General features: G+C 40.1%; 1 protein-coding gene across 1 annotated transcript; it reads left to right on the top strand.

Annotated features, from left to right (window-relative positions):
- Window positions 1-558: 558 nt before the first annotated feature.
- On the top strand, window positions 559-25,857 carry LOC104546063 (multiple epidermal growth factor-like domains protein 11; the record flags this gene model as incomplete). The annotated part of the gene is made up of 5 exons (XM_010191355.1): window positions 559-598; window positions 1,740-1,863; window positions 4,362-4,463; window positions 5,689-5,789; window positions 25,765-25,857. Coding segments are annotated over exons 1-5 (460 nt in total), but the record flags the coding sequence as incomplete, so codon positions are not given.
- Between the last annotated feature and the right edge of the window lie 337 nt (window positions 25,858-26,194).

Raw genomic sequence — 26,194 nt, forward strand, 5'->3', positions numbered from 1 at the left:
AAGGGAGTAAATTGCAGCCTATCAATACAGTGCTCAGCAGAGCTTGTCCTCTGTAATTTGGTATTATTCAAATGCAGGTAGTGTCATATGGTAAAGGCATCTTTGGAAGATATTTTTGTTAAAGTGCTGTCTGTCACTTTGTTGAGCCTACCTGGCAGTTCACATCTATTGGTACTTGTTACGTTAAAAGAAAGCTCAATTCTACTCTCAAATAAATTATCAGATTTTGAACATTAGGACTTTTGTCCCATGAGCCCTTGAAGACACTTTTTCTCCATGGAGAGGCAGTGTTTAGGACAAGTGTAGCAAACATCTTTTCAATAAACAGAGCTCTCTCTCATGTCCTTTTCTCGTCAGCCCTTTTAATTTCCAGAGTGAGCTTTTGCGTTGTTGCCATGGGACCTTGAAATAGCCTGCAGGTAGAGAATGGTCACTCATAGACTTAAATCCATTTCACGAGGAACATTAGCATTAAATCATGTTAATTAACATCAATATGACTTACATGGCTTTAGACCTATCTTTGAGTTTAGCGGAGCTCTAGGAATAATTTCGAAGATGAGCTATTACTCCCACTGGGATCTTGACTTCGAAGCCAGTAAAGGCAATGGGTGTCCTTGAAGCAGCTAAGAAGGCTTTGAATAGGAGGTGATTTCAGATCAGCTTCCCTGGCTGTTCCTTCATCCCTCTGCTGTTCATTCTGCTTTGTGATGACTTCTTTCTGCTGAGCAGCTGTATTTCAGTGCCATGCAGGGCAAACCCCTTAACATCCCTTTGCTGTTCTGGATCGTGAGGCAATGAGCCATGCGGTTTTTAGGTGATCATTTAAAGACTCAATCTATTTTTAGGGCAAGCTTGTTGCCAGGAGTAATTCATGGAACTTTTCATTTGAATGGTAGATTATGTGGCAATGTCAGTGCCTGAAATGGATGGTAAAAGATATTTTTTACTGGCTTAATGTTTAACAGGTGAACACCTCTGATGCAGCAGCTTTGTATTTCCTATCTGGTTTGTATTTTTGGGGCCCTCTAGGCAAACACCATGACTTTGGTTTCAAAGCCCCAGGTGAGCAATGAGTAGATATAAGTTTAATACATGAACTGTAAGATGAAGAGACCACACCTAATGGATTTTATACAATCTGTTTCCAACTTCATTGCAAATATTTTTATTTCATGTGTAGTGCTCTGCATAATGTGACCCAGTACGTTGACCTCTGTCATTCTCAGTGATTTCTCCATCTAAGAGTTGAAAAGTGGATTGATTTTCCTTCAGTCGTATAATAAGCATATGTCTCAGATCTAGCCTACTCTATCGACACATCTAAAACCCATTTAAATAAATCAAAGGGGGTATTGGGGTATTCTGCCATTTGCCTATAGGTTGATGGGAAAATAGATTGGTTTAATACCTCGGTTATTTATTTTGTCAGTACAGACAGCCGGAAAAACGATCAGTATCAGAAGTGTTCTTTGGAAGAATCATTGGGGTATCAATATCTTGGGGAGCTTGATCATCAAATTCGTCAGTTTTCGTAGGATTAAATGTATAAATTCCTTTTAGAAAGCACTGGCACATTTTCTTAGCTTATACTGTTTAGTTGATTGCTTTTTCAAGTATTTCACTTTGTAAATAACTCCACAGTATTTGGACTTGCACAAAAGCAAGGATGTGAAGGCCTGGAAGGATGTTTTATTCAAAACTGTCTTTAATGGCTTTACTTTCTTTTCTCTGTCTAGATACAACAATGGTGGCACCTTTGCTGTTAAGATGGATTCTAAAAGGGCTTATTCTGTCTTTTCTGCTCAAAGCTACTCTGTCCCTAAACCCAGATGATCCAAATGTTTGTAGTCATTGGGAAAGGTAATGTATAACCTGCTAATTTTGGATTTTTAATAACCGTTCCAGATTTTTGCATTTAAAAGGCAAAATAAGAGCCATCATTTGCTAAACACCACCCTGCCTCACAAAAGAACATGGATTTTTGCATGGCAGAAATAGCATTTTCTGAATGCTTTTGAGGATTTGGATCATCCCAAAGAACTGGTTCTAAAGCTCAAGTTACAGACCACATATCCCTGTTACCTGTCTGCTTGGCTGTGCTTTGGGAAGCTCCTCCATCGTTTCAGCTGGAGGACTGCACAGGTGTATTTTCATCTATCACAGAAAGACCTAGAGAAATTATGGTCTTATTCTGTCTCGCTTGCTTTCTGGTTGTTATAAGAAGACTATTAGAGACTTGGTCTAAGTTTGGAGCCCGTCCTGCTGCAACGTGCGGGCTTGCTCTGTATGTCTTGAACTTTGTGACTGTATCTGCCAAATTCACGTCAGCATCAAAGCGTACCTGCATGAAAGCTGAGAATGAAAGGCCCTGGTAATTCTTTTAATCTCTATTGTTACGATGTCCTCATCCTAAAAGTGGATCTGTGCAGGTCAGTTCCAATGGGGTACACAGAGACCCACTGGCTTTGATAGGGTTCACGTTCATGCAGAGGCTAAAGTTCCTGCACTCTGAAGTTTAACTTGCTACATTTCCAGTTCTGCTCTGTGCTTCAGTTCCACACAAATGTGGATTACTGTACACTTCAGCAAAAATAAAGCCCTTAACAAGAGCAAAAATGGAATCATACCTTAATGGCCCTATGTTCTGATTTTAGAGGCCTTAATTGGAGAAATACCTGTTTGCGGGTAACGCAGCTGCAAAGCAAAGACTGTGCAGGAGTAGGATTTTGCAGTCTGTGTTGAGGTGAAGTGCATTCAGAGCACAGGAATAAAATATTGATTTTGTCTGAAGAAAGTCAGCAACCTAGAGACCCAATCAAGGAGAAACAAAAATTAAATACCAAAATTGATTGGTTGTACTGACCAAGATGACTTTGTTACTTAGATGTTAATAAATCAAAGGGAAAAGATTGTTAGGGCAATTGCTGGATAACAAACAAGATCATAAAAGAATAATCAAGATTTGTGAGTGTTACAGTTTTACAGTAATAATGAGCAATGTAAATATTTTATATTTCGGCATTAGTAGAATAAAAACGTTATTGTCAAGCCCAGCAAATTGTGATAAAGGGCAAAAGCAACACCCAGCAGAATCCTGACTTGTCTAGAAGGGGCACGACAGGCAGGGCAGTAATAGGTCCAGTCTTCGATTTCAAGCCACTCAGACTCTCCAAGCAAATATTTTGGTATTCCCTTACGGGTGCAACCTCACAGGGCTTAATCACATCAGCAGTCCCATTGACGAGAAGGAAATCACTTGGATGATTACGACGATCAATATAACGAATGACATGGGGGATCTAATTCCTGCATCTTGACCCTGCCTGGAATGATTTCTGTATCATTCTCCAGAGATATTGTAGATGTGATGAATTAGAGCTTGTTTCCAGATCAGAATTCAAGATTATGAGTCTCTCAAGCAGTGCACACAGTTACTGTAGGGTAATACAACGTTCAGAAATGACTGAGACTAACAAATCAATGAGATTTGTGTTCCTATATCACATGGGAGGCCTGGACACTTTAAATATAATCATAGTCATTAATATAGTACTTGTTGGGTGAATAAATAGTGTTTGGGGAAAGAAACTGCTGAATTCTTAGTACTGTTTGAGCACTGTGGTTTCTAATGAATTTGCCCTGTTTTTGTTTATTCCTTTCATTTGTATAAAGGGAAGTAATCCCATCCTAAGCATATGTCAAAGTATTCCAAATCTAGCTACCCATTAACTCATGTTACAGTTTTAATTTAGTTCTGAGGTTATTTCTGCTACAAATTAAAAGGCTTAAATTTGTACAGCAGCAAAATAAATACTCTTCAACCTTTTACAAATGATCCTGTTTGATTGGTGCAGGCAGTATTTGAAGTAATGATGCTGCTTCATCATCAAATGAAGTGTGAGGATCCCATTGTACTGGCAAAATGCAGCAGTGCTAGGTTAATATGAGCTTTTATTAGGAAAAATTACCAGTCCTAGGCAGGAAGGCAGCTGGGACATTTTAAAAACGTGGTGCTTTCCTCTTTTAAAATTTGCAAAGTTAACCAAATGCCCTTTCTACCTTTGAAACTACCATGAATTTTGGTAACATTTGTTTCTTTTCCAGAAGGGAATGGTTTGTTACTCAGACCGAAATCTCTGTGCCTAATTCAGTTTGATAGCCAAAGTATTTCCAAAACGTTTCGGAAGAACTGTCGTTGAAGGAAGCCCTTTTCTGGTTTCTGATAATGCCCAAAGTCGCTAGGATTATTGATTTAGTTATTTTTCATACTGGATTTAGATGAGTAGCATACAGAGGGAACTGAAGCTTTTCATGTTGCAACAAATGATCTTTCACTCTCTTTCTTTCTCTACTCGCAGCTACGCTGTGACAGTACAGGAATCCTACGCTCATCCTTTTGATCAGATCTATTATACGAGATGTACTGACATACTGAACTGGTTCAAGTGCACCAGACACAGGTAAGAGCTGATCCCCACGTATTTTAATTCATTTTGCCTTTTTATCTGCTCACATACCTTTTATTTCTCCAAATTTTCGTGGTGCTCTAATACAGATGTGTCCAGAAAGATGTGTTTTAGTACAACAGCCGGGTTGTTTGGCATTCTAAGGCATTGATTGAAGTAGAGAGATTTTTGCATGAAATTTTGGTAGTCAGTCTCTTCTGGGGCCATGCAGGGGTGGGCATTGCCATTCACCCCGCTGTGTGTTTGGAAGTGCTTATTTCATGACCAAACAGGACCAAATGTCCTCTCCAAGTGATCGGTGCATGTCCAGGATTACAGCAGGAAGTCCCTATAGATCCTAAATCTTGAAGAATCAGGCACTTGAGGGTTAGTGAGAGTTACCTAAATGGATCCATATTTGAAATAGCGCACCCAAATCTGTCTTGAAAATCAGGTAAAATGAGGATGGGTCCATTTCTAGGACTGAAGGAAAGCTTTTACCAACTGGTACTGATTTTGTTCAGTTCAGGTAATTTCAGATAAACTAACATGAACAAAGCAGTTTTGAAGTGTTCACTGTTAAATATTCTCTGTTAAATATTCCTTTTCTAACGCACTACCATTGCTAATGCGATGAATAAGTCTAAAAAAGCTACAGAATACTGAAAACCTTTTAATTTCTGTGGACTGCATATTGTGGTGGGGAAAACACGCTTTAAAAGCTGAGCTGGGACTGTGCTGTCGTTTTGCAATGCATTAATGCCTTGGAAGGGTTGGCGAGTAGGAAGAAACCACTTGGGGTTAACTCCACATTTTGTGTCGTCGAGAGCAGTTTCCGTTGTGTTTATTTCTCTTGTAGCGCTGACACAGTGGCCTCCATAGAAGGCTTTGTTTATTCCATTGATGATGGCTGACCTTGCCGATATGCAGAAATGAATCATTTATTCTTGAAGAAACTCCTTGCCCTTGCTTTATGACTGGGGAAATGTTTTGAGATAGCAGTCCTAGGAAGGGCTGCGGTGATTGACTGTCACGAGTACTGTGTTTATAACACGAGTTATATTTCAAGTTTCGAAACAAGTATTGATTCTTTTTTATTGCGGCTTTTAATATCAAAAGCTTTCATGCATTTTAAAATAATTATTGAATGCTATCCTTCCTATAATTTAACACAAATATAATTCCGACGGTAGGCATTGATTTGCAATATTGTCAAATGGCTTTCTGTCTTGCAATTTAGAATAAGTTATAAAACAGCGTATCGAAGAGGACTGAGAACTATGTACCGGCGAAGATCCCAGTGCTGCCCTGGATATTACGAAAGCGGAGACTACTGCATACGTATGTACAGAGCTTTGATGCAGATGTGACAGTTAAAAGTAATTTTTGGAGGAGCTGTAAACAAATTAAAGATGTGTTGCAGTAGTAATACTAAGGGCTGATTTTCAGACCTGCTCAGAAAATGTAGGTCCCACTGATTTCAGCCAAAACGGCAGAGAACAGAACATTTCGGGTCATTTCAGGTATATGCATCTGCCTCTTAACTTTGAAAGTTCTCACTCCAGATAGGAATAGTTAAAAACTCGTTGTTTCACGTGGTTCCTGTCAATAATTTTGCTCCTTTTAAAGCCTCGCAAATGTCAGAACAACTTTGTCCTAATTGCACTGTAGAAGTCAATAAAAAGCTCTGGAGTGTGTTAAGTCGGTCTGAGGGGGACAAGAAGCAAAATGGAGCTTTCAGCAACACCTCCGAGCTTTGTTAATTAGAAATCCCTTGTACATTAATGCCACCTGTTTTCAGCATTGCAGCTTTCTAAATAGTCTGAGACAGAACGCAGTTGCTACACTTTGCTCTAAAGGAGAGCGGAGCTGGGGATTTCTTGTCTACGTCTTGTTAGAGTGGGATTATGACACAAGAAAAACACAAGGAGGATTTGATCAGCGCCAGAATCCAAATTTTATTGACAGGTTTAGCATGCCATGGAATAATTTAAATGTGAAAATGATACAGTTATCCATCTAACTTTAAATATCTTGACATGGTGCTATTTCCATCTAGTTCGGTTGGTGGTTTTGTCTGAGTACCTGTTTTGTACTTATATCATACAGGAGCACCTCAAAAACACGAATGGACCCTAATCTCATTTTAAATTACCTTTTATGCCAAACAGTTACTTTAAAGGGGCTTTGGACTGTGAAAAATTAGCAGCACTTTGAGATAAGGCATTAGAATTAGCCTTATTTTACAGAGAGAGTAATAATTTGATCTTTTGAAGTGTGAAGTGCTGTTACTCAAGTCCTGAAAAACGTTTGCTGTCACCTATTGTCTTTGCTAAAATCCCTCCTATGTTAAGTATGTACCTTTAAATTTCTCCAGTGTTAATATCATTTCAGCAGTTGTCCCACATGGTTTTGTTACCAACTTGAATTTTGTGACTCAGAATCCTGTCTGGCACGTATTTATTTTCACTTTTCTCTCTGCAGTCCATCGGTTTTTTTAGTTTTTATTTTTCAATTGCCGTACTGGTTGCAACAACAGGAGATCTCTGCAGACTTCCTGATTCTTTGAGGGTATTAACATTTATTTAAAAGTAGTTTTTTGTTAATATTAATGCTCAAGAGTTCTGCTGCTGCCAGGCAAATTAACATCCACCGTACACCGTGCAAGTATTGCTAATGCAGAACAGACAGCAGGTATCTGGTCAGAGCAGGAGTTTCATGTCTGACACAGTGCAGATGATACTTACATTCTTTCTGTTGTTTATATGTGGAAGAGTCAGATTCTTATATTTCAATATTTATATAGATTTCATAAATGCAAACTGCTTGCCTTGGGGGCATTTGCAGTCTATTCTCCTTCCTGGGACATCTGAGCAGGAAGTGCAGCTGAGAGAGAAGTGACATAAAGGAAGAAGTTTTCCATCACGATTGATTCTGAGTACTGAGTCTTGTTTTGATACCACAATAGTCACATAGCAAAAAAAACCCCAACAACCCAAAACCAAAAAAACACCAAACGAAAAACCTCATTGAAACTCTGACCCTGCAACCAGCAGTTTGAAGACACAACAATATTTAGCCAATGCGATCCTTTTCACATTGTCCCTTTTGTTTCTAATGTGTCAAACTGTGGTCCCATTAGTTTTTGTTGTTTTGTTTTATTTTCCACAATACGTTCCTGTGCCAACAAGCAAACTCTCCCATTCCTCAATCTTTGCAGTCAGCCATGAATTCCATTTTCATTCCTGGTGCCACCACCTTGCTGTTGCCTTTTCCTTTCCCTTTCCCATTTCTTTCTTTTCTTTCCAATGATACTTTATAATTTCCCAAGCAGGTAGTGTAGTACTCCTGTCCCTCCTTCCTCCAGACATGTTCAGTGCCAGCTCCTCTAATGCCACCTCATACAAGAGAGAGGTTGGGCGACATCAAAACCATTCCCTTTGCCTGTGCTGTCACAGGATGGCACGATTTGAAGCTGTCCCCTACTGACGTGAGGGGAAGGAAGCTCCAGCCCTGCAGAGAAGCTCTCCCTGCTCAGCCAGCCCTCTGACGTCTCTTCCATTAGCAATCATGGAAGCCACTACAACATGGGGAGGGGAGAACGCATCCTGCAGTGAGTCTGATGATCAAAAGAAAGTTTGATTAAAAACCAGAGTGTAGATTAAAGGCTAATTGGTTCTTCTTTCATTAATAGCAGCCTTTATTTCTTACAAAAGTTAAATAGCTTTGTAATTAACAGTGACATGTTTAGACTAGAGAAGGCTGAGTTTAAATCTCTATTAATGACTGTTTCTTGGATTTTAAAGCGGGAGTGAAGGCTTTCAGCTACTGTTTTGATCTTTTCCCTTCTCATTTATTATTTTTTAAATGAATATCAGACATATGTTTTTATCTTTGTCCTCCTGTTGGGACTTACTAAGTGGATTAGGTCTAATAAAATCTACCCTCAGTTCTAAATGATCAGGTTGACCCAGAGCCTCTTTATCTGGTGTCTTCTTTGCCCTTTTGAGGTCTTCATATGCCACCGCCCCATAAAATGTGGAATTCAGGCACGAGGTCGAATAATTTAAATTGTGGACTGGCCAGCTCATTAGTTCTTAGGCTAAACAGTTTTTGGGTATGAAATCATCTTTATGCCTATAAAGGGCTTGGAGTGTTTTTGGCTTGTAATGGTGTTCAAAATATAGCACCTGAGAAATGCTGCAAATGCACATCTGCATTTTTTTTCCATCGACGTCTCAGAAATGGTCGATACCATTCTGGTAGTTTTGCAAAATGATTCCCCTTCTCTGAATGTTCTTATACATGACATTGCTTTTCACTGAGCTGTCCCTGAAAACAAACAGCATAGTGTGGCTAGTAAATCAGAGCAACTATGATTTACTATACTTTGTATGCTAAGGTAAGCTTTCGGCAGAGCGAATGCATAAACTGCAGAAAATCTCTTTTTAAACAACCACAGGGTTCAACTGCCCTTCAAGGTATTCGTAAGGATATTTTAAAATTATATTGCCTAGATTAGTATCTGTGGTAGATAAAGCATCTCTGAATACTTTGCAGCTCAAAAAAAAAAGAGAAAAAGAAAAGGAATATGACATGCTTTTTGTGATTTTTACCCTTTGACTGGATGGTAATTGAATACTTCCCTTTAAGAATATGTCATGTGGAAAGATCTCCTGTGCAGTAAATGGACACTTTTTTGTCTGAGAGACCAATGTTTTGTTCACTCTGTCCATTTGGATCTTAGTCTTGCACGACAGATTTATATAAAAGAGACGTTTCTTCCAGGTCACAAAGGGTCAGAGACCCAAGCATCAGAGAAAAGGAAGATGGGACTACAAGCAGCATCTACTTGTGTCAGACTTTTTGGGAGGACAAAAAAACCATGAAACATAAAGCTGAGAATTCACTTTTTCTTCATAGATTGAGATATTTTAGCCTTTAACTGTTTTATTTTTTCACTCTCATACCTTACACTTTTTCTAATGTATAAATCTATGCAATGTGACAGGATGTAATAATGACAGGGTTAGTGATTTAACAATCTTATTTGCTGCCATTTATCTGTCATTCAAACCTGTCAAAATTCAGTAGAGTTATAGATTGACCATTTCATGGTTCTTTCCTTTCTTGGTCAAGATATTATTGATCTCTGATCGTTCCTCAACATTCAGCTTTCCACATCACAGTCGCCACAACCAGCATCAGGGCTCCTTGACTTTGACAAATCTTTTAATAGAGAAATTCTTGGTCTCACTGGTTGAATCTGAATTTGTCACCTTAAGTGGTAGTTCACTCAGGCCAGAGGTTAGGGCCATGGTTATATTTGCATGTAGATATTTACTCATCTTTTCAGCTAGCCTGTGTCTGACACCTCTAATGAATTTCAAAAACAAATGAGGAATGTTCTTTTAATAGCTGGCTTGGTGAAATTATGCAAATTTGAGACCTGATTCTTTTCAGAATTCTAAGTACTGTTTCATATATTCTCCATTTCCAACAGCCATCCCAACTTCATAATATGATGTATGCCTTTATACTGTAGCAATATGAACATTCATACCTCAGGACTGCACTCAGGTTTCCAAGGCTGCGTGTCTAGTGCAGGTTTTGTAATCTTTGAAAAGGCTGCCTTATTGGAGCCATATGGCTAGATTGTTAAACATCTGTACCATAGGAGTAACAATGCCAAAGCTCCCTGCCGTCTGGGTGAATTACAATACTTGCGATTCCATGCGTATGTTACAGTACCACACCGACACCACTGTAGAGTGTACTTATGATGAGGAGAAAAGTAATAGCTTATGTGATCAGTGCAAAAGTTGTGCGCTCTTAGGAAATGTTGAATCAGCGGCTTAAACTTCCTGAATATTCATAATGTTTGTTCGTATGTCAAGATTTGTTGATTATTTTCACATTATAAGGCAGTAGCTCATTAACATTTTAGAAGAAATGTTGTCCCCCGTCTTCTCACCTCAATTTTAAATTCCTCATGGTGAGCATTCCTGTAACTTGAAAATATATTGTTTGAAAACTGCTGGACTTAGGAAATATATTTTTCTTATCTTTATAGACACACATTAAAGCCGGTGCGAGTGCTTTCTCTAAGAGCCTTACTGTTACATTATTCAAGTATGGCATTCTGTACATCAATAATGCAACATAAATTAAAGGAAGTGATAGAGCAGTACATAGATACCTTGTATCAGGGGACATTCTTTTTCTCTTTCTGCTTTGGAACGTATGAGTGCGAGAAAATGGTGTGGAAGGCCATTCTGTTATTAATTATAGAGCTGAAATGACAGCAGGAGACGCTTTGAAATTTCTCCCTTTATATGCATTTAAGATGACTCCATACATCTTTTCTCCAGTGAAGAATATGGGTCCTGTGTTCCCGTCTGAGGGGAAACTTCCACAGGAATGAAGAATGTCTGCCAAGGTCTCATAGACCATTTTACAGGCACAGCGGAGCAGGCCACAGCTCTGCAAACAGTAGAGGCCTTTGCTTATTTATCCTGGGCATCCTGGGAGTAGTTGGATATAGGAAGAGGGAGAGGTGTATATGAAGAGGGAGACCAGCCTCATAAGTAGGTCAGTTCATTTTGTGGCATAGATGGAGGCACTGGGTTACTATTTAGCCTAAAGATAATGGAGAGACCTTTTAGATGGGAAGGTGAAAAAATCAATTCTCATCTCCCATCCATCATTTTATATTTGCAGTCAGCTTCTGGATGGTGATGGATTTGCAAAGATGCTGGTGGGGAGTAGTAACGAAATAAGAGGAGGACTTGGGGAAGAAATGCAGTAGAAGGAGGAGAAACAAAATGTTCATACAGAGGAATGAAAATCAGAAAGGAGCGTATGCTGAAGCTATATTATGTCTCAAGGGGCTTAAGAAATATCAGAGGAGAAATTATGCAGGCATTATAGTTAGAAAAAGATTTAGACTGTTGCTAGTGTAGCAGTAAAAAAGCTTTTCTGGCTGCTTTAGGCAATCTCGGTTGAATCAGTATAAAAGAGTGCTGGGAATGCAGGCACAGAAGGAGGCACTGGATCCAGAGCTACTCACAGTGTTCATGCTAATGGCCTGGACGCCTGGCAGCTTCAGCAGAATCAGAAAAAAGGCACAATAATCATAGATGCGAGTTCATGGTTGAATTCAAAGAAAGAGCCACGCAAAGTTTAGTCCATTAATTTGCTCACTTTTAGCAAAGATGAGTTGGTCCCCAGCTGCTGTAAATTAGCACAGACTCACTGTGTTTGAATGGACATCTTCATTTACTTCATCCTCACTTCCACATCATCTTCAGTGTCTCCATTCCCTTTCTAAAACCCTTCCTCCTCCTAGCGCTTTAATACACGTCAGTGTTGTTAATGCTGGTTTGCTCTGGTCTAGAGTGGTGTGAAGGGCACTGGTGTTAATCCACAGTAGCTTTATGGCTCAGTCTTTCCTGTGTTGCTGGTATCCACTCACTTGCATAAACTTATAAAAACAAGATCTTGTCCATCCCATATACAAGTGAACTGTATTTGAGGATGTATACTTACAGGACATTTGCCATGTATTGAATGATGAAGGCACTGAGCTCCAGGAGACCTGTCCCTCCAAAAGAGTGTGAGGTTCATTAGCAGTCCAGACATGTGGTGAGCTGGGTTAACTTACTGAAATCAATAGGGTCAGAAAAAAGACAGATGTGTGAAAGCAAACGCATGTTTAAAATTGAAGTAGTTTTCTTGACCACTCCTTTACATCCTTCTCCCATTTAATAGATTTCTTTCCCTTGTGCTCTGCAGAAGTTTTAAAGCCTAGTAGAAAAGAGGAGGGAGATAAAGAGAGGAAAAGAAGGCACCTAAATCTAGATGGCCTTTAAAAAGAGCTTTTGATGTACATACAAAATCTGAGATAGCATCTTTTTCAACTTCTTTTCTATTGTGTTTTCCTCTGGCCATGACCTTACTCTGACCAGTTTTGGAGCCTGTCACACGTTAACTCTACATGTCTGGGAAGCCGTCAGTCAGACATGGGACAGATTCCTTGTTGACCAAAAGAAAAAGAGCTACTGCAACCTATGCCAGATGTAAGCACCAGTTGTCCCTCTTCCTCAGTTCTAGGCATCCTACAAGATTGAAACTGTAAATAAAAAGGAACCAATATCACTGCAATAATGGCATAGCCCAGTGTTGTGGGTTAACCCCAGTACCTGCTTGTGCACTGACCCCCAGAGCCACTCTCACTTCCCCTGGTGGGATAGGAGAAGAGGAAAGGAAAAGTAAAAGAAAGAAAACTTGTGGATCAAACTAAAAAAATGTTTAATAAGCAATATAGAAGTGGAAGAAGAGGGAAACAAAGCAAGCGATGCAAAGGCAATCATTTACCACTTCCCATGGGTAGATCGATACCAGCCAGTTACTGAGCAGAAGACGGCTAATTTCCCAAAAGCCCTTCCTCTCCCTTTTTATTGCTGAGCACGACATCACAAGGCATGGAAGATCACTTCAGTTAGTCAGAGTCATCTGCCTGGTTGTGTCGCCTCCCAACTTCTTGCACACCCCTGGTCTATTCCCTGGGAGTTAGGGAATAGGCAGCAGTTTGAGAAACAGAGAAAGCCTTGATGCTGTGCAAACACTGTTCAGCAGTAGCTAAAATGTTAGCATCAGCAGCATTGTTCTGGGCACAAATATAAGACACTGCACCATCCAAGCTGCTGTGAAGAAAATTAACTCCATCCCAGCCAGCCCCAGTACACACAGCCATACTGTAGTTAGTAAAACATGCTCATCAGTATGATCCTCATGAATCCTTATGGATTTTTGGGGTCTTTCTGCCTCTTTGTTTCAGTAATGACAGGGGACTACTTTGAAAGCTGGTGTGAATCACTCAATATTTTTCACTCACTTCAGAACTTTGAGAGGGATGAGCCAGTGTTGGCAATCATCCGGGCTGGCTGAAGGTTTGTGGCCTTGCTCCTGCCACCCTCTGCTCTCAGCCATTTATAGCAGCAGCCGCAGATGCCCTAAATATGTCAACCTGTGCAGGCAAGAGGAGGCATTTGGCTACCTGCGTGCTTTTACTTACAGTTCAGCTGTTCCCCATCTCCTCTATCACAGGAATGAGACTGGCTGGAAGTACTTGGCAGCCTGAATTTGGCCCAAGAGCTGCATGTTAGGCTTAAGTACACTGCTTTCAGCATCTTCCTCTGCATAATGTGAACTTTTGGAATGTGTGTCTGTAATTACTGCTTTCTTTTAGCCATTCCCTCTTAAAAATACCTATGATATTTGCACTAGGAATTCCACGTGAGCCTGCTGTATGAAATGCTATACCAGAACACTTGTGTTTATTGATGCTGGTTTCTCAAATGCTGGGTACTACATGGGAGTGCATTTACTCAGTGGGAGTTTAGAGAGGTTGTAGTTCTCCTCACTCCCAATCAGCTTTGTCTTCCGTGTCTCATGCTAGGATGAAGTTACATTATTCCAATTGCTTTTGAAACCACTTTTCTGCTGAATATGGGGTAGCCTATAAAAACAGGCCAGCTGCTCCATAGCTTAATGCAAACAGAGAGTGCTCTGTTATGAAACAAGTCTTCGAAATTAGTAGAAAGTGATTACATATGGTAAAATTAAAAAAATATACTTACAACTCTGAAGCATAAATCATTTAGAGCAAAGTGTAAAAAACAGTAAGATGCCAAATTGTGCAGAAGAGCACTGTGTGACTTTAGGAAAAAAGTAGGTTCCTCCTATTGAAACCATACTTGTGCATCAGGAGCCTGGCTTTCAAAGGTGTTGAAAGCTACAGTTCCCATCAGCTTGGCTGAGAACCATGGAAATACACATTTTCTGAGCAGTGTTAACACCTCAGTGATAATAAATGTCACCTGTTGCTGTTAAAGTAACACTGATGTGCAGATCGAGTTGTGCTCCCATATGGATACACTGATTCTTTCAGTAGCTTTATAAAGCAAAGCACCTTCCTGAGACATTTGCATGGGTTACTGCAGTGAAGTGGGTGATAGTGAAGCAAAATGGCACAAATTCTTCATAGGACAGAACCCAAAAAACAGTCTGACAAAGTGAAACAGCTAGTGGAAGTGAATTAAAGGTGCCCAAAGTGCACATAGCTGGCCATTTTAGGTTTGAAGTGGTCATTTGGCAAATTGGTGTGCATTTTTGGTTCCCTAATTGTTCTCGGTGAAGGAAGAAGATGATGTCTGCTGACAGCTTGAAAAGCATCTGTTAACACTTCATACTCTAGTGCAGTGTAAGAGTATCAATCAGATATCAAAAAGGCTCATCAGAGGCAGGGCTCTTCTAACCACCCATGGATGCTTCCTCTAGAACCAGATTTTCTCTGACTGCTTACACAGACATCCTCTTTTCTTTCTGTTACAGGATTATAGCATTCCTCTTCGTGTTTGGGTGTTGTTGCACATGCTTTTCACTTTAAGAAAGGTATTTTTAAGGCTTCATGAAACTTCAGTCCATTGCAGATTTAATCACAAAACACTTTTGAATAATTTATCTTAAGTGCAGTATTTCTAGCATAGGTATTCACTTTTCCAAACCTCGCTTTCTCTGATGCAGTAAGTCAAGAGATATTTTCAATCTATTTAATCCCAAAGCTTGCTTTCTTTTCGGAAAGATTTTTCCTTTCTGAATACTGTGATTTACTTGGATTCCTGGGCATTACAGTTATAAATGTGCAGAACCACTAAAAGACAGCCTTGCTTGAAAAAGCTTACAAGTTAAGTATGTAAATTGAGTCAAATAAAGAGATTTTTTTTCTGATTAAAATAAAGAAGCTGTGTATGAAACACATTATAGGCATACTTGTAAAGAAATTAAACCTGGCAGTCAGTACAGGAAGCAACAAAAGAGGCTTTTGGTTACAGAGGTGTAGTGCATGTAGGACCTCTGGTGAAATAAGTCACTGGGACATACCTCGGGTTCTGCTATCACTACATCTACATGCACAGGTGTCCTGTTTTAGGAAAATCTACCCTTTAAATACAATTTCTTGAAAAAATGTTATTGAAAGTATCCAATATTATTTTTCTCCAGCCAATACTGTGTAATAGTTTTGTTTATGCAAATGCTATGTAACATTTACTTTATAGTAAAGTGTAGACATCTCCAGTAGCTTCTGACGGTGTAGGTATTTCCAGCTCCCATCTTGTATTTTCAGGCAACAGTGTGAATCGCAGGAATTGGAAAGTACGTTTTACCGTGTTTCTAGATGTTTTGACATTACTAAGAAATTGGACTTGATCCTAACGTAGCTGACCTCCTGCAATCTAGAGTTGGCTACAGAAAGTTTAAACTAGTGGCTTGAGATGAGAAACAGCCCACATAATTTTACAATCGTTTGTTTCCTGGGGTCTTTCTTGCAGTTCTTTTCGGTAAGTTGCTCTGAAACACATTGCTATGGTTCCTTTCGAAATGTGAGAAAAATGTCTGTGTTTAAATATTCCATCCACAGTGAAGTTAGTGTAATTTATACACTAACACGATCTTCAAACAGACTATGCTTCTGTCCTTGATTTCATCAGGGTCACCTTCATTTGCAGTACGTGGCTCGATCTGAAATGAAATCTAAAATGTGTTGGCCCTCTAGGGCCCGTGTCATCCAATAGCCTGGCCTCCGTGACAGCTTTGCTTTTAGAAATTTGTCCATATTTATCCTGTTTTGGTTAGAAACAAAGAAAAGGATTTTTTATAGATAGTCTCGATGAAATTCGGAATGAAAATGAAGAAAGGTTTTGTTTGAAAAATCAATAGTTTATTCAATGTGCTATAGGACTAATATTTATCTAGGGAATTGGTGTAATTTAGTTCTATTAAGCGTTACATTGCTCAGCAAAGATATCTAGAAGTATCGTGCAGCCCAGATGTCTTGGTCTATCTACTTCTGATCGTTTAGGAACAACATTTTTGGTGCGCCCATCCTCACTCTTACACACTCTTGCACGTACTCACTGCCTATGAGAATCAGTCACCAGTGGAGCTGGTCATTTACTGACCATTTGCGTTCTGTCATGTACTGACAGAAAATAGCATTTTCTTGGCGTGAGCCCCACAATTCAGGACAAGTCAGTAATCAGGGAACTACACACATGTGGCCATGCTACCAGAACCGAAAATCAGCATTTAATGGGAGCTGTAATATGATGAAATTTGAACACGAAGAAATTCACTTAGTGCCCTGAGTGGGTAACCTGTAGCAAAATATGCAAATACTGTAATTTTGAGGTGATTTCCAGAGAACAAGGCAAGATGCCTTGGTTATGGTGCTAGACTGTTAAGGCCAAAGTCCTGCTCACATGTCTCTCGCTGTCTGTTGTAGCACCTCTGAGAATCTTGCCCTTGTTATAAATGCTGGGTTTGATAATAGCTCATTTTCTTTGACATTATCCTATGTGTTGCTTCTATCACTGCTTAAACAGGTACTCAGCCAGCACTGGAACCCATAAATTCTTGGTCTATTTGAGTGATCCAGTCATAGTAAGAAAGCAGAGGTAGAGAAGCAAGGCAGTAGTAATATACTAGCAAAATTTCACTCAGATTTGCTCAGCTAGAAGTGCCATCCCACAACCGATGAGTTTCATTTAGTTATCATATTCCTTGGCTCTAGGCCTCTCTGTGTTCCTACGGTCTTTTTATGATGGAAATGTTTGTTTATTTCTGATTTAGCACTTTTAGTTAATTTCTGACTTTGTAAGGAAAGCTGAAGGAGCCAAGGATCTAAGTTAGGTACGAGCTTCTCCTCTATTCCCCAGCCTATCAAGAATTTCATTCCCTCGGGCCACAGAAAATACTCCCCTAAGGTTAAAAACAGAGTGGTTGGGGAATTCTTCCACTGGTTTTAGCACAGAAAAATGACTTCTTCCCTCTTCTGTCCTCAGAAAACCTGGAACCTCCTGCCAGCACACACTGTTTGACTGCATTTACTTTTGGTGGAGTGAGGTCTCCTAGGTTGTATACAGAGAGAATGAAAGACAACGCCTAAGAGTAGATGTTAATATTTCTACATTACTTAGAAAAACATCACAGTGCTCTTTCTAAAAGTGCAATATAAAACTCAATTTGCAGACAAATTATCATTAAGTTTGCTGGTTGGATGAACCAAATTCCAGTAGAAAATTAACTAGTGGAAATGTATTTTCTACAAATTGCTGGAAAGAGTTGGTCAATTTACCAAAATGGAAGGAGTAGACAGAGGGCACAGGAGGGGAAAAGCTTTCCAGGGTCATAGATTCTGCTCTGCTGATTCAGGCTCTCTCCTAACCTCATTAACGGTCTGAACTAGTGATAATGATTGTTTTGAACCCTGCAGTTAGGCAATGGAAAATCATTTACCAGAAAAAGTTAAATGCTGAAAATTATCCCACAGAATAATATTGTATTAGAACATTGATCAGCAGAATTGATCCCGGCGTCTTTCCTCTCAACATGGTAGAATGCAATGACTATTTCTCGTGGAAGCAATGGCAGAAAATGCATAAAAGCAGTTGAAGGCCTTGAACGATCAACAATTATCAGTATTTAGCTGATCTCCAAAGAGTTCTCCATGGGCTCAGGTTCACTTTCTGTGATGGCAGTGAGAAACACTGAGCCCTAGAAATGGTAGGTGATTTGGGAGTGTAACTTGAAGGGGGGATTTCTCTCTTCCTCTGACAGAACAAGCCCAGGTGCTTGCATCTCCTGATTCCTATGGAGCACTGGGGATGAGCAAGAGACATCTGTGTGTGGACTGTCATCCCTGACCTTGGTCTGAGGTCTTCCCTTTGCGTGTGACCTTAGTCATGAATCTGTTGAAATCAGTCATTGGACAGAAGCTTTGTCTTCATTGCAGAATTTGCCTAGGTTCTTAAACTCAACTCCCTCACGCCTTGGCACACATTCCTCTTGCCAGAGCTTGGTAGGGACTTTATCTACTCATAACCTGTCCACTTTGCAGGGCAGATGCACTTCAGTGCTCAGAGTCCTGCAGTGCCTTCCCACAGTCCCCTTTCTGTGCTTTGAAGGACTGCAGAGCTCTCCTGTTACTCACACAGCCAGAGATACAAAACGGCTCAGCTTCCTGACCCCAGTTCTGCTCTTCTGACATTTGCTGCTACAAGGAGGCAGCTTTTCAGCTCTCGTTCAGACATTATTAAATGGTAAGTACTATCTCCTATTCCCTCTCTCTACCAGAGCAGATGAAGCCAATGGAGCATCAAAATGACACAGAGAGTCTGTTAAATGTGTGACTCCCATCGACCTCTCCTTTTGCAGGGCCCTAACCTTCTCCTCTATTACTTTAACTAGCACTGTTTTATGGTCACTGATGCGATGCCATTCTTGTCTCAGGGATGTGCTGCTCCAGCTCAGCTTTTCCTCAGGACCAACCAAGCTGCAATTCCAAAAAGTGATCCACGAGTCTTGCTTTTCTGTGGGCACTTAGAAGAAGTGACGGTCTTTTCTCTGCCTTGACCTTTCTCCAGCACAATTTACTTCCTTAACCTCTCCCTAGAGTAAGACCTACAACAGGCAGTAGATTGCAACAGGGACTAAATTAGGTTCTCAACAGTGCCAGATCCTCCAGTAATCAGTAAACTGTGAGCATTCCTCCTGTGAGGGATCTGAGAGTCTGAAACACTGAGGTCTGACTGGAATTATTGCAGGACCTGTACACCAGCCCGTGTCATCTGCGGGGGACACTCAGCCATGACAGGAGTGTGGGAGGCCCCGTGTTCACCTTCTCATGAGTCATCGGAGCCCCACACTGCCATTTATCTGGTAATAGAAATCTGAGCTGAAACCATCGTAGGTTTTATGCTTCTTAACGAATCTTCACCTCCTAGCAGATTCACAGAGGGATTTCCTGATATTTTGTCAATGGTGACACTGACATATGTCAGGTTCTGCTCCCAGGAGAAAACAAAATCCTCAAAATGTATCTCCTCGGTTCTTCTACTTCAGACATTCGCAAGTCAGCTGTGGCATAGGCTGCTCCCTAAGCTTTGGCAGGGTGTCAGGACTGAGGATTGCACAACCTTGCAGCTATCTTGAACAGATCAATATCTCACTAAGGCCGTGGTCAGAGACTCCCCATGTCAAGAAAGACCATTGATTCTGTTCTGATTGCATAGATGCATAGTCGATGTTGGGGTCCAAGGAACAGACTACAGCACACCAGTATGATGCTCTGATAGCCAATTTATTACATACAAAGCATGATTCTTATATATTTCCAGCTCTCTGTGCACGGGTCTATCTGACTCCTAATTGGCTGCATACATGATTATCTGACTCCTAATTGGCTGCATACATGATTATCTGACTCCTAATTGGCTGCATACACGATTATCTGACTCCTGATTGGCTGCATGAATCTTGCACGTGCTGTTCATGCCTGCTAAGCTAATATATGATTGGTTAATATTTCTCCATCTCCAGTCTGTTTTGCTGTGTTCAGTGCTTTCTTTTGTCTTCTTGCTTCACTGCCAGGTTTCTTTTCCCAAGCGCTAAATGTTGCTTGCCTCCCGTCACGTACCCTCACCCAAATCTTGACTGCCCTCTTTGTTCTTTGCCCTGCTTTGGCCAACTGAGGCAGTTACAGCATTTCTATGGCCCAGGCCTCTACAGTCTCTAATTCCAAATCTGCCAAAAAATGTGATGGAATTGCACCTACAGGAGAAGGAGTTGATCTTGTGACCCGTTGCTGGTATAGGATCTGCATCAATCTCATTTTCCCTTTGCTCATATTGATCTCTTTGGTTTTGTATTTTTTTATTAGGACTTTCATCAGATACCAAGAGAGAGATGAAAAATAAGGGTTGCCACACACTGAAACAATAAATTCCTCAAAGGCTGAGCAAACTTTGAGATCTCTTCATACCTTCATCTACTAAAGCTGCTAAACCCTGCATTAAAGTGCTAACCAAGGTGATAAATTAATGGATGTATCCTGAGTGATGGCCACAGAAATAGACATTAAGTAATACAGAGAACTATTATCCCACTTCATTGAAACAATTATCCAGGAAACCATCTCATCAGCATGATTCCTGACAGAAAGTCAGTGATTTAGAGGGGGAATCTTCCGTTCCACAAATAAGCAGTAGTCTAAGAATGAGGAAAACCTCCCTCGATGCATTAGCTGTAGCCATCTTTCTTCTACTGCCAAAGCTCCCTTTTCTGAGCACATTCGAGGAGGATCTAGCCAAAAGCTGACTACAGGCTTATCTAATGAAGCTAATATTGTAGACTCAGCACAACCTGGATGCAGGCCAGTACATTAAGATGAAAACACCAGAGTGGCCGCGAGTGAATAAATTCCTAATGGATAAGGGGCAAGTGTCTTTTTCATCTTTTTTTTCTTCATCTTCTTTGACCTCTCTGCATTATCTGAAACCACTGGCCGGGAGATAACTGCTATTTCACCTGACAAAGTTATTCTTTCCCCTAAAACTGGCACGAGGGACTGGAAGAATATGCTAAAATAGCCCAAATTATTCCGGGGACACATGTTAAATAGTGAAGGAAAACATAATTTTTCCACTAGGTTTCTACTTTGTGTAGTCCAAAAGCTATAAAGCATGGGGCAAACTGGTTAGGTGACCTGAAGTTAAAGCATCAGCAATATACAGAAAAAATGCAGGTCCAGTTTTGGTTCACAGCAAATAAACAAAATTGGTCAGAGTTCGGGTGAGATCAGTGTATAGTGAAGAAATACTGGCAGAGAGCGCGTGCTGTAGGGCAGAGAAAAGAAGACTGTTTTGAAGAAGTTGCAGTCATGGGGCAGTGTCCTTCTGCTGTGTGTGCAGTCAGAAGAGATCGGTTCATTCTGTGTAGATCCAGAAGAGTGTCTGAATTTCTCAGTGTGTCTGTGCTCTCATACAGTAGCATCTGTATCTTCATTTAGCAATGTTTTCCATTATTATAATGTATCTGCAGTTATTTATGCTGTCTGTCACCTCCTGGCTGCACTACAGTCCCTGGGCAGAAAGCCCACAGAGCCTGGGAACCTCTAGCTCCTACAGAACACCCCAGGAGACATCTCTTCAGCAGCACACGCTGCTGTGAGTGAGTGCAGTTCCTGCTTTCTGCTCTGGGTTTCTTTAGACTTTGTAATTACACTGGTCTTTGTTTTGAAGGTGTTTTGCTTCTCTGGCACAATGAAGTGCCACCACCTGAAGTGGGAGATGGAGCTTGCTGAGTCAGTGGCTGTGAAGTCCTCCAGTTTCAAAGGACCACTGCAATGTTACCACATTTCATCGCAAGCTCAAGACACATTTTTTTGACTGCCTTTTGTGAAATAAATACACAGGTTATATTTTTGGCCAAGCTAACAGAACTTTCCCAAGCTAACTCGCTCCATGCTACTTATCCTAGAATGAAACTCTTCTCTGAATGCACTTTCACCTCTAGGAAAGAGGCTGAGAAGGTAGTTGTGGCAGGGGTTAGTTATGTTAATGGAGTACAAGTAGTCAGTGAGTTGATGATGTAGTGATGAGCAGGGTATAACAGTGCGTATAAACCAGCGTGGTACAGCAGGGTTAAACCCTGCAAAGACATATTTTGGGTCCATACAGAGAAATGCAGCACAAGAAAGACAGAGCAGCTCTGGATCCCTGGATTGTGGCTGGGTTTGTCTGGGAGAAACCAACTGTGGTGCCACTCACTTGACCTGACTGCGCAGTGAAAGTCGTCTTCAGGCAGAAGAGTCTGCTCCAGTTAGCAGTTGTACTCCTCAATAACAACATCCTGGCTATTCCATGCCTTTGTAGATAGGAGACATAGACAACCCATGTAATATACCTAAATTCAAATTCAGGGCAACAATTAAAACGTAAATGCTAGTGTAAGAGAAATCTATGCAGTCATTTCAGGTGTGAAAAGAGTTTAATCTTCAGGTCTATTTCCCTGAGGACAGACCTTATATGTTAAAAAAGGCACTGTTTGTAATTATAAAGTAAGTGATAAGGATCAAATGAATTGTTACAGAACCTTCTTGTTGACTTTATTCCATGATAAGGAGCAGTTGCTGTGTGACCTTGAATATGGCCACATAACTCATGCTGAACGCATTGCTACAAAGATGGCATTTTGGCAGGCCTTTGATGTAGGTCATTTTATTACCAGGCTGAATCAAACTACAAACTGATCTTAAACTCATGCCAAGAATGCTAATAGTAAACTGATCAATGAGGGGCTGGGTTGTTCAAGAGAATTGGTCAAGGGAAAACGCAGACAGAAAAAGTCCGAAATTCCAAAGGTTGAACTGCTCGGGCTGTTATACTGGGAGGAATTCTATTCCTTGCATTAGTCCAAGTTTTCTTTACTCCAGGGACCTTTAGCTGAGTATTGAACAGGACAGTGTCTGAGAGTTTATAGTTATCTTTATTTTTCTTGACCTTTATGTGCAAGTGATTTTTATAGTTCCATTAACTAGTAAGATCATTTGCAAACCACTGTACAAAGTATATTATGAAGAATGCCTTGGGGACCATTGTATCCTATTATGTTGAATGTTAATAGAATGAAAAATTAATTTAAACTCAAAAGATTAGAGCGAGGCAAGACTTCCCTTTTATAGGGGAAATTCAAAATTTTATTTGCTCTGGTAAACTTCAGAGTTGTACCCTGCCGTGACCTTTATGGGCCTGATTGGAATCAGACAGTGCAGGAGTCTGATTATTTGCCTCTTTCAATAAAAGGGCTTCTATCAAAGCTTCCCCTCTTAAAAAGGGGGGATTTCTGTGACCCCCACATATGTGTGATTTCACAGCTGTAAATGACTATATACCAGTGAACTCATAGCTGCTTGGTCAGCAAGTTAATGAACCAGAGATGAGAGAGCCCACATTTCAAGGAGTGTCTTTACCTTTCTTGACTCTTTAATTGCTCATTAAACTTCGTAAGCTTCAGCGACGCGGGACTTCAAAACACCTAAAACCAAAGACACAGTTCTCTAGAATACTTTTTTGTACTTTGCATTTCATGGACTGCTTCAGAATGAGAAATATTGTCTTGAGTCTTGCTTGTAGGTCTCACATAGCGCCGTTCCCTGGAGACTGGAGCACTGCTATGGAAGACAGCACTTCTGTCCATAAACAAGTGATTAAGTAAACTCCATTAGCTTAATTAGTCATTCTTATTTCACATTTGTGTTAACGTGGTTAAGGTGTGATATATTTGGATGGCTAAGTCTTTTTTACCGTACTTCTTTCCATACCTCTTAGAAGAGTAATGTGTAGGAGTTACAGCAGTGAGAATCGTGTTCGTAGATAACTGAAGAATTTTGAATTCTTCAGAGCTGAAGAATTGCAGAATTTTCAAAGTATTCCTATCCCACCATTTCGTGTATCTTTATACACTGTAATTTAATAACAAACTATAAGTTTGTGGCTGTTCTGTACGTGGACTGTTGGTCATAGATAACCAGCCTTTTTAAAATGGTCACATGAAGGCATGTATTTCTTTATTGGAAAATCCTATTTATCTAATACTCTGTCTTGAATATCATCTTACAGCTGTAGTCTAGGATGCCTCCCTGTCTTCAGAAACCCTAACTCAAGTGAAATAAATGCACAAAAGATTAGGACAATTAGTGACGAGAGAATTAGCTATCAATATTTCATGCCCCCTGCAAGACTGTCTAAACACAAGATATGAAATTGGAATAAATTGCACTTTTGATGTGCAGCCAACCTAGAAAGGAAATGAATAATCTAGAAAGATCTTGCAGGTGTTTTAATGAGGCAACATTCTAATTGCTGATCACGTGTGATTTGATGGATAAAAAGCAGCAAGATTTATCCCATAGGATTATTCCAAGTTCACTTGGGATTTGAAGTTGGATCTCAGTACATTGTGAATAGCAATGTCCCAAACACAGACTGGACAGCAAAATGTTTCCATCAACTTTGATGCCAGCCTGAGTGTGGATTCCAGATGTGATCCAGTCTGATGGCCCAAAGGGAATGTCATATATTGCAGGAATTGTTAAATGTACAAGAGATTGGTGGAAAATGTTTGGTCCATGAAATATCTGAGAACTGAGAGGATGTTCACGGTGCAGGCACAGTGTGACTTTAAGGTTTGCTGGCTGATTTAAAATGAATTGGATAGTTCAGCCTGGTTTTCAGTACAGCAGCACAAAGCTACTTCCCAAATCAGCTTTGTTGGCCCTGTTTTAGGCAGGGATGAATTAATTTTTCTCTTGGAATTGGTCTTCTGTAGTCCAGCTTCAGCCAGTTCTTGGTTAAGTAAGCACAATACCCGCATTTCCCATCTGATATAAAAACACAGGATATACAAACATAGGTTATATATGATATATACTGTATATGTGGTGCATGGATATATAATGTGTATAAATCATACATTATAATGTAGTGGCCTCATTGCCATTCGTTAATAACTCATACATGTTTGTCTAGATGGAAATGATATATTCCAACTTAACCATGCAGTGTGAATCACACACTGAGTTTTTGGCAATGTCCTAAATGATAAAATAGAAATCAGGTAGTAAGCAGTAAAGTTCAGCCTTTAAAGTAGTTACATTCATTATTACCTAAGATTTTTTGTGTGTGATGGGCATATCAGCATACACTGGAAAGTGAATCAGACAGTGAGACAGCACAGGAGGAGAAGTCTCAAAGCCATGAGCTGTTCCTGCTCGTGGAGAAGGAGATCCTCCTGTGTGTATCTCCAGTCAGCTGCACAGTGACAGTAAAACCAAGGTTTCCATAGTTTGAGCCTTGAGGGCGTTGAACTTTCAAGAGTCCTCCTGTGGACAAATAACCTATAGAGCACGGCAGGTATGGAAAACTGGGTGACCTTGAAAAGACAAGATTGCACTTAGAGCTACTGCATCATGCAGCGAAATAATTTCTTTTCCTTGAGCTATATTTTACAAATCCATTTCGGATCTCGACATACATTCAAAACTCAGCTCCGTTTTATTTTATGAACAGCAGCAACTTGAGTGCGATAGAAGCAGCTGATATTCTGTAATGTAATAATAATAAGTGTCAGTTTGGTAAAAACTTTATTATGAAGCAAAACTGCTAACCAAAGTAGTTTCTGGTGTTAAGAGTTTTTCATTACAAAGAGCTGAAGTGACAAATGAGTTTATCGCTGTCAAGAGACCTATATTTCATTTTGGTCACTTAGTATTAATTAAATCTTGCAAGTAATTCTTTTTTGCGTATTTGCTTTTTTAATGTTTTTAAACAAAGTATTGCTCTCTAAGGCATCGTTTAGTGTATGTTTACCAGCCACTTAATACGTTTACAACACTGTGTGTTTTTCTTCTTACCAGCGCTCTGCACAGAGGAGTGTGTGCACGGAAGGTGTGTTTCTCCTGACACTTGTCACTGCGAGCCAGGCTGGGGAGGTACTGATTGCTCCAGCGGTGAGTAAAGATGACAAAAATGTGATGAAGATACATGCTGCTATAAAAAAAAGAAAAAAGACCTTAAATAAGGTAGTCACTTTAGGACTTGGGTGCTTTAAGTGGAAAAATGAACATTGTCAGTTGGTTATTTTGCAGCAGCTGATGTGTCTTAATACTCTTTCTTATGGTAATGACTTCCACCTTTTTTGCTTATTTTTTACAAAGAAATTTTCAATGCAATGGAGGATGCTCTTAATGCTTTCAGTGCTGTTATCAGGATACCAATATAGCTCTGTTATGAAACCATTCTCTCTTAAATCTTTACAACACATTGTTCATTAAGTACTCTGTGGAG

The sequence above is a fragment of the Mesitornis unicolor genome, unplaced genomic scaffold (assembly GCF_000695765.1).
Source record: "Mesitornis unicolor isolate BGI_N332 unplaced genomic scaffold, ASM69576v1 scaffold10279, whole genome shotgun sequence".
NCBI lineage: Eukaryota > Metazoa > Chordata > Aves > Mesitornithiformes > Mesitornithidae > Mesitornis > Mesitornis unicolor.